Genomic DNA, 19,656 nt, shown 5'->3' on the forward strand with positions numbered 1-19,656 from the left:
GACTGTTCTGGTCCCTCCTGAGGCATGAAAGCCGGCTGGGTGACTTTGGGCCAGTCACTCTCAGTCCACAACATCAGGCTCGGGTGACAAGCTGGTCAGTCAATTCCTGTCGCAACCAATGGATCAACATTCAATTGATCCAAAAAAAGCGGATACTGCACTGGCAGGCAGGCAGGCAGGCAGGCAGGCAGGCAGGCAGGCAGGCAGGCAGGCAGGCAGATATCTATATCTATATATCTATATATCTATATCTATATCTATATCTCTATATATCATATATATATATATATGATGCATATCTTACATGGTTATAGGAAAGACTATGGCATTTGTTTGGTCTCCTGTTGAGGTTGATGGTCCTCTTGCAGATCCTTTCTTCCTTCCTAAGATGTTTTATCTTTAAACCAGACTTGGACTCAGCCCTTCAGAAAGAGGACCACCCCCTGCAAAGTAAAATTCATGGCTGCTCTACATTCTGCCAGTATTTTTCAGAGTTAATGTGTAGCATTTCCCCCCCTCTTATTAATAAAATGAAACTGCAGCTCTTGTCTTCTGTGAATATTTTTTTTTATTTTTCTATCTATATCTTTATCAGGGTCTGGGTCTGTTGTTGTATCTGTTTATGAGAGCCAGTGTAGTATACTGGTTAAGGTGCTGGTCTAGGAGTGGGGAGACCCAGGTTCTAGTCCTCCCTTGGGTACGGAAGGGTGACTTTGGGCTAGTGACTCTCTCAACGGGGGAGTAATGGTCTACCAACCTGCATTGGACCTGCATGGTAGATTGCAGTCCATAATCCTCAAAGGTGGATTGGTTCAGGCTCGAGAATAAATAGCCTGTGTGTGTAGATATAGATATATATATAGATATATAGATATATAATAAAAAATAAAGGCTATTCAGTGCCACATGCTGTTAAATTAAATGTTATCTAATTGCAGTTTCGGTTGGTTTAATGCTTTGTATTGATCTCAGTCGGGGGCTTAGTGGTTAATTTCCCCTTGCACAGCCTCTTTATCATCTGCCCCGTGTCAGTTTTGTTTCTTATGGTGTAAAGTAGGGGGAGTGATGGTTGCTTTCTTCTTTCACCATTGTTTGCCCCTTCTTTAGAAATAGTGAAATAGTTTGATTATTGCTTCCTATTTCGGTGTTTCTTAATTTTGGTAAAACCTGATGGTATCTGTATTTGCCATGTCTGCCATCTGGTCATGTATCTAACTTCCATTTCCAATATGCATTTTTTCCCTAGATCATCCTTCAGATTTTCTGTTCCTTTGTTTCTTAAAGCTTGGCTTCAACCTATTTAGGGCTTCAAAGGCTAAACTCAGAATTTAAACTGAGCCCAAACATCAACTGGCTGGTTGTGCAAGTGCTGTAAGATTGGAGTATGATAATCCATATTTTGTTCATTTAACATTTCCAAATACACTCCCACAGAGAGATCATTGCTGGAGTTCCATGGACCCAGAGATAATTTAGGCTAGATCACTGGGAAAGGCCATAATCGGTAATCAGTTCGCAACCTTTAAAAAATATTCCTTGGCATCTGAGGAAATTGATAGATCAAAGGCCACCTTCAAATTGTCTCTTGGGGAGAATCATTTACTTGGATTGAATTTCATCTTATTTTCCCTGACTTGTTCCTAATTTGTCAAATTTACTGCTTCTCTCAGATCGTGAGATGTGAGCCAAGTGTAATCCACATATTAATGTTTTGGGGTTTTTTAATAGGAATTTTCTTGGGTTAGTTGTTTGTTTTAATTGTATTGTTGTTTTATTGTTTGACATCTGGAGTCCTTTGGGATTGGGAGTGGCCTCGAAATGCCACTAAATACCTACATTTCTTTCCAAAGCTTGAGGTGCAATTTCATTCTGTGTCAAAACAGCATAAGATGGAATTCAGATTTCATGGAATAGAACTGTAATCTCCTTTAATAGAATGATAGCAATAACCAAACAAAGGGTTGAACTTGTACCAAATTTAGCCCATATTACCTATACTTGATGGAAGGTATTAAAAGTTTCAAAACAAGAAACGTATTATCTCACTGCTTTAAGCAGCAAAGGCTCTGATTGGTTACCACTGGAAATATCTAGATAATCTTTTGCTTGAGAAAAAATGGTTGGATAAGGTTTGGTCTATTGCCCTGCTTGACAAGGTCTCTGATAAAACCACAAACTTAAAACACAAAATGGGAAGTCATTATTTTATTGGGATTGACAGGATTTTATCTGTTTTATAGAGGACAAAATTACTTCCCATAAGAATGTATAGAAAATTTAAATGTAAATGCAAAGAAATGGAAAGGTTAAAATCATTCCCATTTCAGGGCAGAAGTTCAAAAGACCTTTGAATGGCTGCTTGGAAGGAACAAGCTTTTAAGACTTAACTTGATGAATAATTGTAATGCATGATGAAGGAATCAAATCGATTGTCAGAACAGCGGAGTCTTCTGCTTGTATGAATATACAGTACTTAATGCATATATTTTGGGACATTCAATATTCAAGGAGCTCTGAATGTGTAGTAATTCTGGAGATCTTCCTTGGTACCAGGGGCCATTTATAATTGCTTATGCCCCCATGCCAGTTCAGACACAAAGGCTTATATAATTGGGCTCTGAAGACCTCTAGTTCATGCCACGTAATTACCCTGACCAGCTCAGTGGCACTCTGATGCAGCATTTAAAAACTTCATACCACTGACACAATGGTATTTGGATCTAATTAGACTTTAATTTGATGTCAATTTAAATTAAGAGGCCTTGCACATACTAGTCCATTGTGGCTTGGGTAATACTAATCTCAATCAGTAGGCTGAATACAACATGAAGTCAGATTCTCACAGTACAATAGAAGTGACAGGAGCAACTTGACACTTTAAATTAAAATTACTAAATTCCATGCAATTGACGTGTGTGACCCCAAGCTATAACAGGATAGGTCATTAAATGCGATCCATAGAAATTGAGCTGAGAAGCAGACTGTAATGAACCAGGGAAGGAAACCAAAGTGCTTCGTTAGCATGCTGTGTAGGTGGGAGCAAGCAAGAAGCTTGGCAGACTAAGATGAAAGAAATAACTTAAAACCCCAGTTATTATCTTTTCAGATGTAATGGTTAATATATTTCTGGTTTCTGAGATTAAATATTTTTATCCTTTGTTTATTCACTGTGATTCAAACATAGCAGATATTTTCTTTAATGTCTTAATTTTAAATAGACCAGTATCATAACAAAAAATAAATGAGTGTCACATACCCTTTCTGTATAGGAAAGACTATACATAATATAAGTGTGTGATGTGGCATGCAGTTACAAGATTATATCCCTTCTTTTGTGTGAAAGAGGCTATTACTTTAGCATGTCTTATTATGTTAAGATTATTAAACTACATGCCAGTTAGGGTTCATAATTGAACCCAGAGTCCAGCAGCTCATTATAAGCTATTGTGCTTCCATGTCAATAATGTTCCTTGCTGTTTCTCAAAATAGTGATGGTGGTAGGTTTAAAATTGTCACTATATTCTAGGTAACATTACTAACCGTGGCTCTAAATTCTTTCTTTCAAGCACTGTGACTTCAGCTGTTTTCACTGTGGGGGACAATGTGGTTTCAGGTAGTGACGATCGTACTGTGAAAGTTTGGGACTTGAAAAATATGAGATCACCCATTGCCACTATTCGCACAGACTCTGCAGTAAACAGGTAAGCCAAAGCAGTCCATTTAATCTGGTAGACCAGTGTCTCTCAACCTTGGCAACTTTAAGATGGGTGGACTTCAACTCCCAGAATTCCCCAGCCAGCCATGGGGACTGATTTTGTCTAATCAGTTGTGGTATTTTGTAGCAGTGGTTGCTGTTCTAGCCTCTTCTGCATAAGGGAATTATGAAGAGTATGAATGCTGAGTAATTGAGAAGGAACATGGATTTGTGGTTTGAATGGCTATTTTGGATTGATTTCCCATCTTTCTTCAGAAAAGCCTAAAAAACATAGCTGGCTGGGGAATTCTGGGAGTTGAAGTCCACATGTCTTAAAGTTGTTAAGGTCTACACAGTTAAAGTACTTCAGATGAATTGAGCATGCAACTTTTATATTCATGATTTTAGTAGAGACTCCTAGTGCTCATTCCATCAGGTCCCAACTCCAGAGGGTTTTCTTTCTAAAGGGAATCAGGATGGTCCTAGACTGGATAAGTGTGAGCTTCAGTGGGTTTTTCTGTCTTTGGCAAAGGGCTGTGGGGTGCATCTGGTGATGTCTCTGTGAATGTCAATGATACCATCATCACCAGAAACAAATCATCTTTTTCCTTTGCAGAAAATAAAATTATATTTGTGGGAAATGTGTGTAGCATGAAATTCCAATTAAATCACTTTCAGTGGCCTTGAACTAGTGTCAATTCCTGGCAGGCTCTCTAATTTATTTTTTTTATCTCCTCTGCACAGGATTAATGTTTGTGTCGGCCAAAAAATCATTGCCCTTCCACATGACAACCGACAGGTTAGATTATTTGACATGTCTGGAGTGCGATTAGCACGTCTTCCTCGCAGCAACAGACAGGTAGCAGAACTTTAACTATTTCTTTAACATCTCTCTCATTCTCCCCTTTTCTTTTTCTGAATGTTACACAATATTTATTATTTAGTTGAAAGATAGCAGGTTGTTGAGCATCCAGTTGCCATTGGACTAAAAACATTTGTACTCCTTTCCTCTAGTATATATTAATTGTTACCTAATTGCAAACTAAAAACAACTGGATTGATACCCAGTTTGTTTTGGACTTAATTCTAACTGGTCTTACCTTTTAAAGCAGGCATGGGGAGCCTCTTGGTTTGCCAGAGCTGCATTTAATACTTTTAGGAGCCTAGGGGCTGCAACGGACAATGATGCAATGGACAAGACAGTGTCATGTATGTGAACAAGGTCAAGATTCTTGGTTTTCTCCTTGAAAGCTTGTAAATGTTTTCTTTAACTTTGGTTGGCGTTGCAAAGTATTGTCTCTATGGATTTAAGGCAGTGTTTCCCAACCTTGGCAACTTTAAGACATGTGGACTTCAACTCCTAGAATTCTCCAGCCAGCATGGCTACTGGGGAATTCTGTGAGTTGAAGTCCACATGCCTTAAAGTTGCCAAGGTTGGGAAACACAGATTTAAGGCTTCAGCTGTAGGCTGTTCCCTGTCTCAAAAGGGCTGGAAATTGTGCTGCTGATATGCAGTAGTATTGGTCAGGGGGAGTAACAGAAACAGGATTCAGAGATGGCTCATTCATGTTTTAAAGCTCTAAAAGGTTGAGCCTACCACAAGGATCACCATATGAGAAGATCCCATTCAAGAAGATCCCTTGTCCCAAATGACAAGTAGTAGTCTAGCTACCCAGATCTTCTTCAGTGAAGCTTTTTGGTATCTACCCACCACCGCCCTCATCACATTGATGATAAGAAAGGTTGGAACTGTCTCAGTATAGAGATTCAGTTGAAGCTAAACCTGATTTCTTCCAGATCCAGGTGAAGCCATTTTATTTGATAGTTCCTTAGGTACAGTGGTGAAAAATGTGACTGGCATTGTCCCATTATTTTTTTTTTCAGCTTCCTACTTTTTATGTACTAAGGGTCTTAAATAATGCAGGAACTACTTGGAAATGCTTTGTGAATTGTGAACAAAAGCCCTACTTTGTTCCATTTTCTGGAATAAGAATTTGCTTTGCTTCTGTTTTCATGGGTTAATAATCTAGGTTTACAAGTGTGTGAGGTTATTTCTATGATCTGATTATGTATTTATTTACATTTGTATTCAACCTTTTGCTGAAGCTCAAGCAGTTTATATGGTCACCTATATTTTTATACTCACAACAACCTTGTGAGTAGGTTGGGCTGAAAGAAGATGATACGTCCAAAGTCCCCTCTGAGTAGTTGAGAACTGTATATAATGCCAGCTAAAATGTTGGACTGGGACTAAGTTGGTCAATTGGATAAAGTCATTCTTACAGCCAAGTATCAAGGCTCTTTAACTTACTACATTGGAACAACTTGTGGTTAGTTATAAAATATCTCCTAAGAAGGTGCTAAACCCAGTCACTAGTTTCTGAATGTATCAGTACTGTATGTGCTTTTTATTTATTATTATTTATTAAACCAATTTATATAGCTGCCCATCTCACCACAGGCGACTCTGGGTGGCGTACAACAAAGCATATTCGGCATACTTTTACATCTAAAAAGTACAACGTATTAATTTTAACCTACAGTGTTCATATTGAGAATTGCAGTTACAATACACTAGGTTGGGGAAGGATGGGTACACTTTTAATGTGGACATTCCATGCACATAGATTTCAGCCCAAACCAGGTGTTTAAAATTTATTTCAGCATATTTGCTTAACTTGCTCATTAAATAACTAGAACTGAAAAATGTTGAAATTGCTTAACCTTGACTTTTGTTTTTTGTTTGTTTTTTATTTTACTTTGTTCTAATGCTCTATATTTTAAAAACCTGAACAACTTCTACTTTTTAAAAACTTCTAGGGACTACTTCTGTTGCCCAAATTCCCAGACACTGGTGTTCCTGATTTCATTTGAGCCGTAATGTTGGCCGGAGTTATCTACAACATAAAATACAATTTTACTTGCAAGGCATCACTAATTCCTTGATTAGTTTTCTATGGTCAATAATCTGTCTTGGGATGCATGTTGGAAATAGCAGATTTTGGTAGTGTGTATGGCCCAAAAGGAGAGAAAAAAAGAACAAAGCAAAGTCTAACACAGTTCTTTTTGCTGTGACAGGGTCATAGAAGAATGGTTTGCTGTTCAGCATGGAGTGAAGATCATCCAATATGCAATCTGTTCACTTGCGGATTTGATCGCCAGGCTATTGGGTGGAACATCAACATCCCTGCTTTGCTTCAGGAAAAATGAGAAGCTTTCCTTCCCCCCCCGCCCAGTTTTATTGCCATAGACTTTGTGCAGACTTTCCCGTAAGCTGCAGTCAGTGTAAAAGGTGCACCTTGAAGGGGGGTGTGTGTGGAATTGCAAATATTGTTACTGCATTGTGCACAGTTGCATGAAATGTACAGAAAAAAATGTGACTTTTTCAAAGAAGTTAGGTTCTTGTGTATGAACTTTTTTATCTTGACATCCACTGGTGTCTAGAAGGATGCTTAGCTTCCCTATGGAACATATATGTTCGCAAGTTACTCAGCCTAGTTGAACATTAGGGCATTAAGTTCAGCTTAAATATGAATTCTATGTACTTATTGTGAAAAATATGTAGTCAGCCTTTCCTCCATCACATTACACATTTGCCCTGTGGTTAAAAGAGAATATAAGGCTAATCTTTAAGATGAAGGACGGAGGGGTTTACTGCAATGTGTAGCTGAGCTTTTCTTGCGACTATATACAGTCTGACCTGAAGACTCAAATATAGTATTAATTCCAACTCCCAATATACTTAGTTACTGAATTAAAAATAAGGGTTAGGGAAGGAAACGATAAATAACTTTATGTATCAGATATAAAATGTTGGATTGCCATATTGGGAATACTCCTATACATTTCAAGACCTATTTAAATTATTACCCTCCTGGACTGAGGAAACAATCTGTGTTTCAGATTCTCACATAAGGCAAACAACAATATTTTACAATCATGGAAATCTGAACAAGTTCTTAAAGCACTTTAGTTTATAGCAACTGTTATAAACCCCAAGTGTCCAACGACATTTCCTAGAGAATGTGAGACCTGTATCTAAGAAGGATTTACATAACTAGATTTTTGTGAATATTTTAAAGCCGGTGAATAAATCTTGTTATTTTGCTTGTTTTTATTAAAATACACCTGTGTTTTAATATAAATTAACATGGGAGTTTTCCCGTCATAATTCTGTTTGAGCCAATGATGACACAAAGGCCACGTTCCAAACAGCCATATCATTCTGCAGTAAAAGCAGCATTGTTTCTCTCCCTTCCCTCTCTCATTTAATGACCATTCTTGAAAACAACAGATTTTTCAAAATCTTTCTATGGGATGGTTGGTTGTTGTGGCTGGCGCGGTTGGAGACAAGCTTGCTGTTCAGAAAAGGAAAGCAAAATAACCTTACTGGGTGCATACAGTCCCTTGGTCTGCCTAATACAGTATTCTGAATTATGGCCATTGTAACTGAGAGCACTACCTCAACAATGAATGTGGGGCTGCTTTTGACTCTTGCTGTTCAACTTGGATAAGATAGATTGTACCTCATTCTGACATGCTGTCTTAAGGAGTAGAAGACAGCTTACCAAATTTTAAGCTAAAATTGTAGCAAGTTTAATAAAACTTTACCATGCTGAAAAAATAACTTTAAAAAAAATACAGTCTCTGTATTGTTCTACACAATTCTGTATGCTTTCCTTAAATTTTACTCCAGCACATCCTACGTGGGTTTTAGCCTACTTATATTGTGCTGTCAGGTTGGCGTGCTTAATTCATATTTGCAAGCACATTTGATAGCTACCAGTTGGAAGGAAGGACTGGAAGTTGTATTGAAAATTCCTTCACAGATGAAGGCAGAAAACAGCTCTCTTTACTGTCTATCAATATCTCCAGAGTGGCACACCGATTGTTTAACAAAGAGTTTAAAATTAATTTCCATAAACCAGAGATGTAGAAAGTGTAGCTTGGGGGCCTCGTATGGCCTGCTAATATCTCCTTTGTGGGCAACAGGGCACTTTTTTGAGTAAATGGGGTCAAAAAAGTGTGCCTGTTTGTTGGTGTTTTGAGATATCTTAAGAGGCAGAAATGGTGTCTTATTCCTTGCAGATGCTGAAAACCTTTATTCCATCTCTTTAAACTCTGTGACCACCTCCCACATAAGGACCAGGCCCCACCCACTTATCAAGGGCTGACTTAGGCATGCCACATTAGCCTTGGTGTGGCCTTCAGGTGCAAGTCCTGCAGTAGGGCATCCTGAGTTAATACTGCTTTGACTACCCCATTTTTCTTTGGCCAATGTTCTCTTCCAATAGTTCTGCAAAGTAAGAATTTCAGAGGCAGACCTACATAGAGAACAGAATAAATAGGATGGGAGCCAGGAGCACCATTTATGAGGGAACTGAAATCCTAGAAGCAAGTGGAGATATAAAATGATAGGATGACGATGCATTGGTTATGGATATCTTAGAAGAGAGTTTAGATAAGATGTATATAGAATCTTACATGGCTGGTAAGGAGCTAATAATTGAGGCTTCTGATGATTATCAAATGTACACTGTTAAGCAAATAATGACTTACAAGAGCAAGACTTGTATGAGCTATGGATAGCTTTGTTGTGCATTTTGTTAGTAGTAGTAGTACTATTTTGCAGTGTTTGCAATTCAGTCTGAATCTTGCCAGATGGAGTGACTGGAGGGAAAATCCTGCAGCGGGAGAGAAACAACCGTACTAGTTCACCCCCTTGACTTTGTTTTTGTTTTTGCACTGATACTAGGACAAGCCACAACGACAGAACACATGTACTGGTGTTTTTATTTTTGTGCTCCTTGACAAATGGCTTCTTGAACTCATATAAACCTTGAGAGCAAGAAGCTCCCTTAGTTACGTGGCCTTGTCAAATCCCATTAGGGAAATCTGGTTTCATTGCATGGTCCTTCCCTAATGAATGGGTTTATCTAATTTTTGTTGTTGTTGTTTAAGAGGGTGGGGAGTGCATTTCATTTGCATGGGCAGGGCACATGATTGGGATTTCTAAGATTTTAAAACACAATAAAATAGTAGAGGTGCATGAGATTATCACTAGCTGCTGTTGGCCAAAGAACCAACCTTTCACAGCAGAGAAAGCTGCGTGCTTGTTCTCTCCTAAGCCATAAAGTGTGGCTAATTTTTGAGGAACTAGCTAGTTGCTTATCTACTGTATCTCGAGTGTTTTATGGAGGCAACAGAGCCACCAAGGGATGAAGCTTTACTGATGAACATGGTTAATGGTCATACATTTCACTTCTTATGATCTCCACCTCAAATGTTTCTAGCAACTATTGTGTGAGGGTATTTATTTGTGTCTTGTATTTCACATGGAGGGGGAGTAATTGTTGCATATTTTCAATTTTGAGACCTCATTTTAGAGAAGATGGCTGTATCACTGGGCAAATCACAAAAACCTGTGTCTGTCTTTTTCTCTATGTATACATGTTCTTTAAAGAGTGCACATTATTTTTTGAAGATAAAAATGTACAGTAACTGTTTCAGAACCGGAAGAATCTGGTTTGATGCTTAAGATTTTGAAAACCAGCTTCCTCTGAGGAAGAGATCCTTATACTGTATCTCCATGTACAACCACTTACTTGTTTTTTTGTTTATTTTTGTTTACTGATATTCTGGTGATTGTGTTTTTCAGATGTTCAGTGTTTGTCCTTGTTGCGATCTGAAAATGCCATTAAAATATTCAGCATAGTTTCTGAATTTGCATTTTTAATAAGCTCCAAATGACATGATTTACAAAAGTTCTGTTCCGCTCTTCCAATATCCTGCCTTAAAGGAGTTTTCTCAATCTATTTCAACCTTATTGGAATTTCTTCTGCTGTTGAGTGAGAAAAGTGAGAAAAGCGAGAAAAACTAAATGGTAGAAGAGTCACATGACTACCACAGAAAGCAGTAGCCATGAGTGTCCTTTTTTTCTTCTGTATTATAATACCTATGAATATGAAATGCATGATGTCATCAACCTGATTTTGACTAGCTCTGCTTCGGTTAGGCTTTTGGCTCAGGGCAGGAAAAATGGCAGATTCGTGCCACTCATATTTCTATGTCTAGCTGCTACAGAGAAGAACTGGAGAATGAGATAATGGAATGCCTTCTTCTTGGGAAACCCTGGTTCTGTTTAATATCCAATTCCACCTTTAGCCATGAATGGCAGGAAGAAGGTCAAGCTAACTGTTGAAAGTGCTCTTCTCTGTGTTGCAAACTGTGCCTTATATTCTGGACTGTAAAACTTAAAAGTGGCTTTGACAAGTACTTTTGTACGTTCTCATTTCCTCCTATATTCTGTGCAAGCAAATCTTTAATTGCATCTTGCTACACAGGTTATGAACATCCTCCGTGTGGCTTGTTTCCCCCGTGTTACATGAAATTGATTTTTCTTGCGTAAAGAAATGAGTCAAAGCATAGATTCCGTACAATTTATTTTGATACAACAGTCCTCAGAGTATCACGAAACACTTTACTGACTGAACAGAAATAACGGATATAGCTTACAATAAGTGAAGCCAAGACTGACAAGTGATCCAAAGGTGGTCGCATTCATATAAACATGAAGTGTTAGGATTGCTATGGAAACATATTGCATAGTTAACATCCTTTTGTGTAGATTGGGAGGGGGGATAAAATTGTCATCTGTAGCATATTGGAGGCCTTATGCTTTGGGTTTTTCAAGCAGCACAAGTGAGGCTTGGCATAACAAGTTGCTTGAGTTGAATATTTCTTGCAGTGGAATTCCTGCCAGTATGAAAATGGGACTGGAAACTGAACAAATGACACCATATTGTTCCTCTCTGCTTCTATTTAAGACTCGGCTGGGCAGCCATTTTTCATGCTGAGGGCTACATCCCCTCTAGAATCATCCGTATAGCACCAGGAAAATGATGGAGGGGGCTAGGTCCAGAGCTGAGGAGGCCTACCTGAGGCCATATTGAAGGAAGGGAAGGGAAGGGAAGGGAAGGGAAGGGAAGGGAAGGGAAGGGAAGGGTAAGGAAAGGAAAGGAAAGGAAAGGAAAGGAAAGGAAAGGAAAGGAAAGGAAAGGAAAGGAAAGGAAAGGAAAGGAAAGGAAAGGAAAGGAGAGAGAAAGGGAGCAAGAGGTGAAAGCCTCAACATCATGAGAACCTCAACTTTAATCATAGAAAAGCATTGATTCCTATTTGTTACACTGAACAGACTTGCATATAGGGATAGCTGCTACAATTTCTAGTATATCAGGAAAATTAGGAGGAATCTGGTAGTGCCTTTTCTGACAAACACATTTTATTAGAAGGCATAAGCTTTCTAAACCTCCTTTGCAATATGCAATAGGTTTCCATAGCAATCCTAACTCTTCATTTTTCTATGAATGCAACACTCTTTGGATCAGTTTTTGCAGCTTACAAAAGCTTATGCCTTCTAATAAAATGTGCTAGTTGGAAAAGGTGCTACCAGACTCCTGATTTTTTGCTGTGTAGACTAACACGGCTCTCCTCCTACATAGTATTTCATGAGGGGCCAAACCAGCACACATTTATTCAAATATACACCATTTGCATATTTATGCAGGATGCAAAAAATTACATTTTAAACTACAAATTTACATTTCTTAATATGGAATATGCATGGTGGCTCCTTTTGTATATGGGATATATCAATGTGAAATCAAGAGCTTGGTCTTCAATGAGAAAATACCTTAAAGTCCTCAGTAATGTGACAGTGTTTTATGCTATGCAAATTCTAATTTCTTACAAGCTTTGTTAAAAATGTTACCCACTCCTTTGCTGTGCCCTTTATCAGAGCCCAAGAAAAGGAAAGAATTGTAATGGATCTAAACTCAGAGGTCCAATGCAACACAGCTTTTAAGCTGGCGGAGAAAAGGCTTGTGAATTTTTTTACCCGCTGCGGGGTGACTCATTTCAGGGTTCTCTTCCTATATAATCACACCTTGTAAGCTGGTTGGGTTGGGTTCCAACAGGATTGCTGCTGAAAAAATGTATTTTACTTCTGTGCTGCAAGTGGAGAACCATAACACTGTGTTTATGGAACATGTTGAAAATTCGTAGACAATAGCCCAACTGGATTTTGGGGGAAAAGGTAGTTTCAAAAAAGCCACAGTCCCAAAGATGAGAAGCCATCCAGGGTGGGCAGAAGGCAGGAATGGGATCTGAGGCTTATTTAGAGTTTATTTTAAGGGAGTTGCAAGATTCTTAGTACTTAGGGAGTACTATGGTCTCTTAATACCCTGAGGTAATTTAGCAATGGGGAAGAGGAGAGATTTGCACAAGGAAGCTCAGGGATAGCCCAGTTTCTCTGATTCAGTACAGAGGTTCACTGAGTACTGAGCACAAAACGTATGTCAGGATGGTCCCAATCTAACAATTATTTATCAGGGTGTGCTGAATTGATTTTTGTGTCTTGAATGAAGCACAGAGATCAGAAAATAAGACTTGGGACTCTAGGCTGATGAGATCTTGGTAGGTTTGCTATATTACATATACTGTTTTTAACCAGGAAAAAAGACTTGTTTTTCACAAATACAGTATTTAAAATAGAAGCACTGTCTTAGATTCGTTGAGGACATACAACGGGAAGTGGACACTCTTTTTTCTCCATCTTCATGGGTGGATCAGTTTCAATTCAGGGTTGTCTTCATTTTCAACAAATACAGGGGATCAAAGTGAGGTAGGCAGCTATTAGCTATACTGGCTGTGGATGATGGGATCTGTAATATAAATACATCTGGAGAGTTGTTGGAAAAGTTGCCATAGCAACAATGAATCAGGGAGATCACATCTTGCCATGCTCAACTCTTCAGCATGTAATTAAAGAACTGCCTTAGTACAACTTCTGTGTGTGACACTATTACATAAATACCAAGTAAATCTAAAACAGTATTTCCCTCCTTGCTTTATCTATTCTGACCATTTTTCATGGGTTCTAACCTGTTGGATCAAGTCTGAGCATCAGATTTAAGGAGAACATTGGTAAGCAGTGCTTATTGCTCTGAATCATGCCTTGGTAAAGTTCTACAGTATATAAGCACAACCTCACTATTTCAATATGTTATATTTCTTTACCTACCCCTATTAAGGAGATGCTCATCTTGGCTTTACTGCCTTCAATGCCTTGGTCTTACAAGGTCTACAGAGACCAAAAATTGCAAGGGTGAGGGAACCATACTTGGTTATGAGATATGCCTGGTTAGATGTGCTACCCAATAATTCCTTTTGTAATAATTCTATGGCATAAGAAGATTAGCTATTTGGCATCCTCTTTCAGTTTACTCTTCATACATTAGAGGCTAGTGACTTACTTTCCACATCTTCAAATATATTCTGGCAGGCCAGCCTCCCTGTCCCTCAAAAATTTCTGACCTCCTTGGCCCAAACTAATCTGACTATAAATATAAAGCTGATATAATATGATATAAACCCACATGGGTTCTGCTTCATCTGCTCTTTCTAAAGCTGTGCAAAAGCGTTGTCATCTCAATATCTACTACCTATATCCAACCACAATCTATATCTAGATAAATGATGCTTTATCTCCCATTGAGATGTAGAGCTCCTGAAGTTGCCAAACAACCATAATGTCCTTTTTTTCCAGGGTAAGGCCAAAGGTGTGTGAAGGCATGGAAGACTTACAGATGGAGGAAGATCTCCATCTGGGTCCTGCTCTCACCTCCCTAAAATTCTGTGAATGAGTGAGGACTATTTGGCATCCCTTTCATGCAGATATCTGCTCATCTTTACAGCACTTTAGCTGTTAGATTTGCCCTCTTTTGTGGAAGACTCTCTTGACAAACCATGTAGTAGTTTGTTTTCCCCACTTTCAAATGGTTCCCTATAAAGAATGAGTGAAACACTGCTAAAACTGATTTAAATCTAGGGTGCATGGATCTTCCTTGGTTACAGACAGGAAAGTCTGAACTGAAACTATATCATCAGGACAAACATAAGGGAGGATTCTGCTAGCAACTCCTTATCATGGTAATTACAGATGGCTGCTTAGAGCTAATCCCACATTTCCCAAGTAGCATACATCAAAGAAAGGACAACAGCTGCATCTGCTTTGCATAATCTGGTTTACCCGTTGTACTGTGCATTAACATGGTTTGCTTGGTTTTGACTGTACGATGCAGGAACCCAGCCACTGTGGTTTGTTCAACAAACTGTGATTGTAAGCTATAATTCAACATGATGTAGGAAAAGCCAGTTGCAGAATGCTGATTCATCTGGGCCAGTAATGTCTCCTCTGGTTGGTGATGATTCTCCAACACTGCAGCAGAGCTGCTGTCTTGTTTCTTTAGTAACCCCAGAAAACCAGGGACGAGGAAGCCAATTTCTCCTCAGATAACGAAAGTCTCTTTTAAAGCAGAGGCCGCCCTGGGTTCAGGGAGCTGGCTCCCCTGCGGCCTTCTAGCAGGATCCTTCAAGATCTTTTGCAAGTCACTTTCAAATCAAATATATATTTTTGTAGTCCTTGGATAGAATATGCAAGACCCTTTCAACAGAACCTCATGCCGACTTTCCAAGGCGGGGGTGCTATAAGGGAATGATCTTTCTCCTCCCTTGGGGCATCTGATAAGAAACTATCAGGCATCCAACCTCTAATTGTTAACAAGTATTTACTATAGGTATGAAAGAAGCAACCACCATACAGATAAGGAAGCAGCATCACCCAGGTACCACAATAACAACCTCAGCTCCTTGAGCTAATAGGATGCTTCTGTTCTGTAGAGGACACATTAAACAAACCCCCTGACTCCCCTCCCCTTGCAAAATGCCCCAAAGCCAGAGTCCCAAAGTCCAGGGTTGGAGATCTTCCATCCCTCTGTCCCAGTCCTTATCTTCCTTTCACTGCTCCTCTTGGGTTTCTCCCCAGTCCTGTGGCTCAGTCCTGATTCTCTTGCACCCCCAGCTGCCCCTAGTCCCGGTCAGCTGCAGGAGTAACTTCTGGGCTGAGCAGAATGCTGCAGGAAGGAAAGCCACCTGCTTTCTCCTTTTGACCTCTTCCTTACTCATGAGTAGTTCTTTCCCCCTCTTGTTCCAGGGAGAACAGGCCCCAGTTCAGGCCATTTGGCTTGCTCCAAAGGCCTTTTCTTCTCCCCCCCCCCTTTCTATTGCTCTGAGCCTGGCTCAGTCCCTCCTACTCCCCTCCTTTCTCCCGCTTGCGCCCACAGCTCTATACTTTTTATATCTTTTCTAACTCCTGAGTTCCATTACTCCCATAGGACAAACTTCTCCCTCATTGACCATCCTTAATCCTATTCTCCTTACTGGCTCTGTCTAACCTTTCTGTCTTCGCCATGGTCTCATTTCCTCTCTATCTATTGTTAGTTGTTCTCTCCAGAGGTTCTTATCCTACTTCCTGCTGCAGACTCAGATCCTTTTGCACCAAGCTTTTAAGCTCCTTACTTTTCCTACCAGTCCCACCCTACCTTTACTCCAATACAACTCTCCCCGCTGCATAATCTGAGGCTCCATCTCCTATCAACTGCTGAAAGGACAGCCAATGGTCAAGACCCAACTGTGACCCAACACTGGTTCCCTATTCCTGCTTTGACTATGGGTGACAAGCCATTGCTTCCAGGGTCTTATCCATGGAAAACACAAACAAGGTGACCCTGAGCTCTAGTCCCTTTCTAGAAGGCAAGTACATGGCCAAATATCTCCATAACACTCTTGATTGGTAGTCTATTTAAACCAACATCCTTATTTCCAGGAAGAACTGTAGGGAAGATAGAAACATTAGAAATCGTATTATGCTCTCTGATTAATACATCGGGTTGTGGTTACTTGTTAACCATGATTTACTGAATTAGCCACAACTGGGGGGACTCACATATGCTATGACAGATTTCTCCAAGCAGGGTTGGGAAAAAAAGTCATGATTTACTAACTACAACTATTAGGTTCACTCAGCACTTTCAGTTATGCCAAACCAACCATCGAATCATATCGTAGAATCATGTGGCTTCACATGATACACAGTCCCAGCCATCCTGATGCTTGCAATGCAGCCCAGTATTGCCTATGATGGTTCCCCAGAAGTTGCAAGTTGGATTTTTTTCCCAACCCTGCTTGGAGAATCAGGAGAATAAAACTGGGATCTTCAGCACATGAAACAAGTGTATTGGGTTTGGGTTGGATTTATATTCTCTTCTCTCCAGGAGCTCAGGGGGGCATACATTGCATTTCCTCCTCCAGTTTCCCACTGAGAGAGGATAACTGGGTCCAAAGTCATCCAGGGAGGATTTGAACTTGGGCCACTCTGCTCACACCTTATGCATTATACCCCCCTGGGTTTATTACGAAGTTATTGCCCCCCAACAGGAAGCAGAATACTCTTGAGGCTACAGAAGAATTTGAAAGAGAATCTGTGCTTCTGTCATCTAATTCTGAACCTGATTTCCACCACAGTGTGCTGAATTAGGAGAACCCGTCTCTTGCTGATGCCACCTGTTCATATCGTGAAACCATGGGAAATCTGCCATGGCTGCTCGTCTCCCCTCTGGAATAGCAAATCCGTTGGCGGGCCTGTGCTGCAAAGTTGACAGAACATCTGTCCGTGCTGTGCCTGCCTATGGAACCAGTCATCCGTCAGTCCCTGGTGTTTTTTTCTGTGTTTCTGTTCAACACATTCAGCTTGGAAATGCAGTCACAAAAGTAATGAACCACGCTGAAGCAAATTGCTCCTGGGCTCCAGATTGGCATCAGCATTTCAGAGATGGACTTTCATCCCCATCATAGATTTGATCCCCAGAGTGACAATGTCCTGCTAGTAGACACCCTCTTTCCAGTTAATTTTAAGGCATGTTTTCTTCTTGCAAGGCACCTGACCACAGAACCCATGACGTCCTTTATAATACTTTACAAATTACTATCAGAGCATCTATTTCTGCAACAAAACAAGCAGTGCCGATAGGTTTGGTCTGATAATTCATAGATCTACGACATGGCATGGAATTAAAGGTGGAAATACAACCCAGAACTTGGTGGTGGCCATGTGCAATGCACATAGAAACACGTGGAACTTCAGTCACACCATTCTGGCCGCCATCTGGACTTTTTTTTAACCCACACTCTGTGGCCACCCCTGCCAGGGCCTGTTTTTGAGCACTTTTCTCCTCCGTATAATATCTGGAGCCATGTACCCTTCCTCAGTCTCCTGACAGATTGAACTTCACCTCTCATGTTGATGAGGCACTCTGGGAGTTGCTATTTCAAAAGCTTCTGGAGGATGCCAAGTTGGAGAAGACTGGTCTTATTTATTTATAAGTCAAACTTGTATGCCGCCCCTCTCACTTTACAAGTGACTCTAGGTGGCTCACACATAAAAAGCAGAAAAACAGTTAAAAACACAAAACAAAGTTAAAAAGGCTACAAATGGAGTTATAAAGCGGAGAGAGGATCCTCAGTGATGACCTAGATAGAAGCTTCATAGGGTGAAAGTCTAGAAATTAGCAAGTGATCTAAATTACTTCCTGCTTCCTCCTATGTGTATGTGTGTGTGTGTGTGTGTCTCCAATGCCCCCACCTGCCCTGTTCTCATTGGTGAACCCTTGAGGGGAGCTGTAAGTTGGGGTGTGTATAGGGAGTATGTGCTTATACATACATACACACACATGTTCATATTTCTGCTGCTATATGCTCTCTGCCTTCATTATATGCACACCACTTCCTGATCATGTCATGTCTAATGTTTCTGTGCCTCTCAAATGTCTCATCAGTGGTAGAAACTAATGAGTCCCAGAAATCTCGAACTCACTGGTGACTTCATAGAACATCCATGTAGCTTTTCTGGAATTGTACTTCCCAGGCTACTCTATAAAGCTGAGATTTCCTAGTGGTCTCCCTTCTGAGTATTAACTATGTCTGGACTTGCCTGGCTTTTCCAGGATTAGCCAATGTCAGCTAAGGGCTACTATTTGTTTTAACTTGCAGGTATGCCAGCTTTCTTAAAAGTTATTTGTGGACGGGATTCGTGACCCTACTGTTTGTGCTACATTTCCTTTCTTGGATAGCCATGTAAATAGCCACATATGTACAGTTTTTTTCCTCTTCCTTGTTTTGCTCTCAAACATTTTTTCTTTCTTTTCTAGTGTCAAAACCAGAAAAAAACCAGCCCCCCCTTTTTTTAAAGCACTGTTTTCATGCAGAAAAAAAAAAGTTCATCGTTTTAATTTCCACTAGAGGGCAGGGCAGGGCAGCATGAAGAAGGGAAGTAAAAAGAAAATGGTGTGTGTGTGTTTGTGTGTGTGTGTAAAAAAAACATACCAAGATTATTTGACTAATAGGATAAAATGAGTGGGTTTGGGATTTATGTACCTTTTAGGCATTAAAAGACACACATTTGCTCAGTCAGGGCAGGTGGTTTGCATGAAAATAAGCCTTCATCAAATCTTAACTTTAAGAGACATGAAGCTGAATTTCTGGAAGTTCAAGCCAGCGTACTAAGAATTGCAATTTTTCAGAATCTTAAAAATAATAGAATGTAGTAATAAGCATATATAAGGAATTGGTGGCCAATAGGAATCCTCCCTCAGCAGCTTGCTGTTTATAATAAATTGTTTGAACAACATTTAAAGCTAAGTTTTAAAAGGAAGGTGGATTGCTTTCTAGAACCATCTTGTTTGGAAGAAGCTCCACTATGGGTAACAACTGGAAAGTCCTACATCGCTTTCCAGTGATTTATGTATTAAACAAAAGAAACTGCAGGCCTCTGATTTGAAAACTGCGACAAGCAACTCCAGATGTTGGCTGGATCATAGTACTGAGCCCAGAGTTATAAGTGGTTCTTATTATTTTTGACACAAACACTAGTGACTAGATTACACCAGTTGCTAAGCCATCAACCTTGTTTAATAAAACACAATTGCTGGGTTTATGGTGTACTAACATGTAGAGAAAAGAGGGAAGGGCCTTGAGGAAGGAAGGAAGAGCTGCTGCCAAGGCAATGGTCA

The 19,656-nt window shown here is 39.9% G+C and overlaps 1 protein-coding gene across 2 annotated transcripts in view; it reads left to right on the forward strand.

Moving 5' to 3' along the window:
• Nucleotides 1-10,411, forward strand: part of WDR37 (WD repeat domain 37) — a 52,297-nt gene extending 41,886 nt beyond the window's left edge. For both annotated transcript variants that reach the window (XM_025165768.2, XM_007426760.4), the window contains 3 exons: nt 3,567-3,701; nt 4,439-4,553; nt 6,773-10,411. In XM_025165768.2, coding sequence (XP_025021536.1) covers nt 3,567-3,701; nt 4,439-4,553; nt 6,773-6,904 — 382 coding nt within the window. In that variant the 3' untranslated portion in view covers nt 6,905-10,411. The remainder of the gene's footprint in view (nt 1-3,566; nt 3,702-4,438; nt 4,554-6,772) is intronic.
• Nucleotides 10,412-19,656: the final 9,245 nt, after the last annotated feature.

This window comes from Python bivittatus, unplaced genomic scaffold (genome assembly GCF_059951505.1).
Source record: "Python bivittatus isolate LINGU-HERP-01145 unplaced genomic scaffold, Pbiv_v1 ctg000610_np1212, whole genome shotgun sequence".
NCBI lineage: Eukaryota > Metazoa > Chordata > Lepidosauria > Squamata > Pythonidae > Python > Python bivittatus.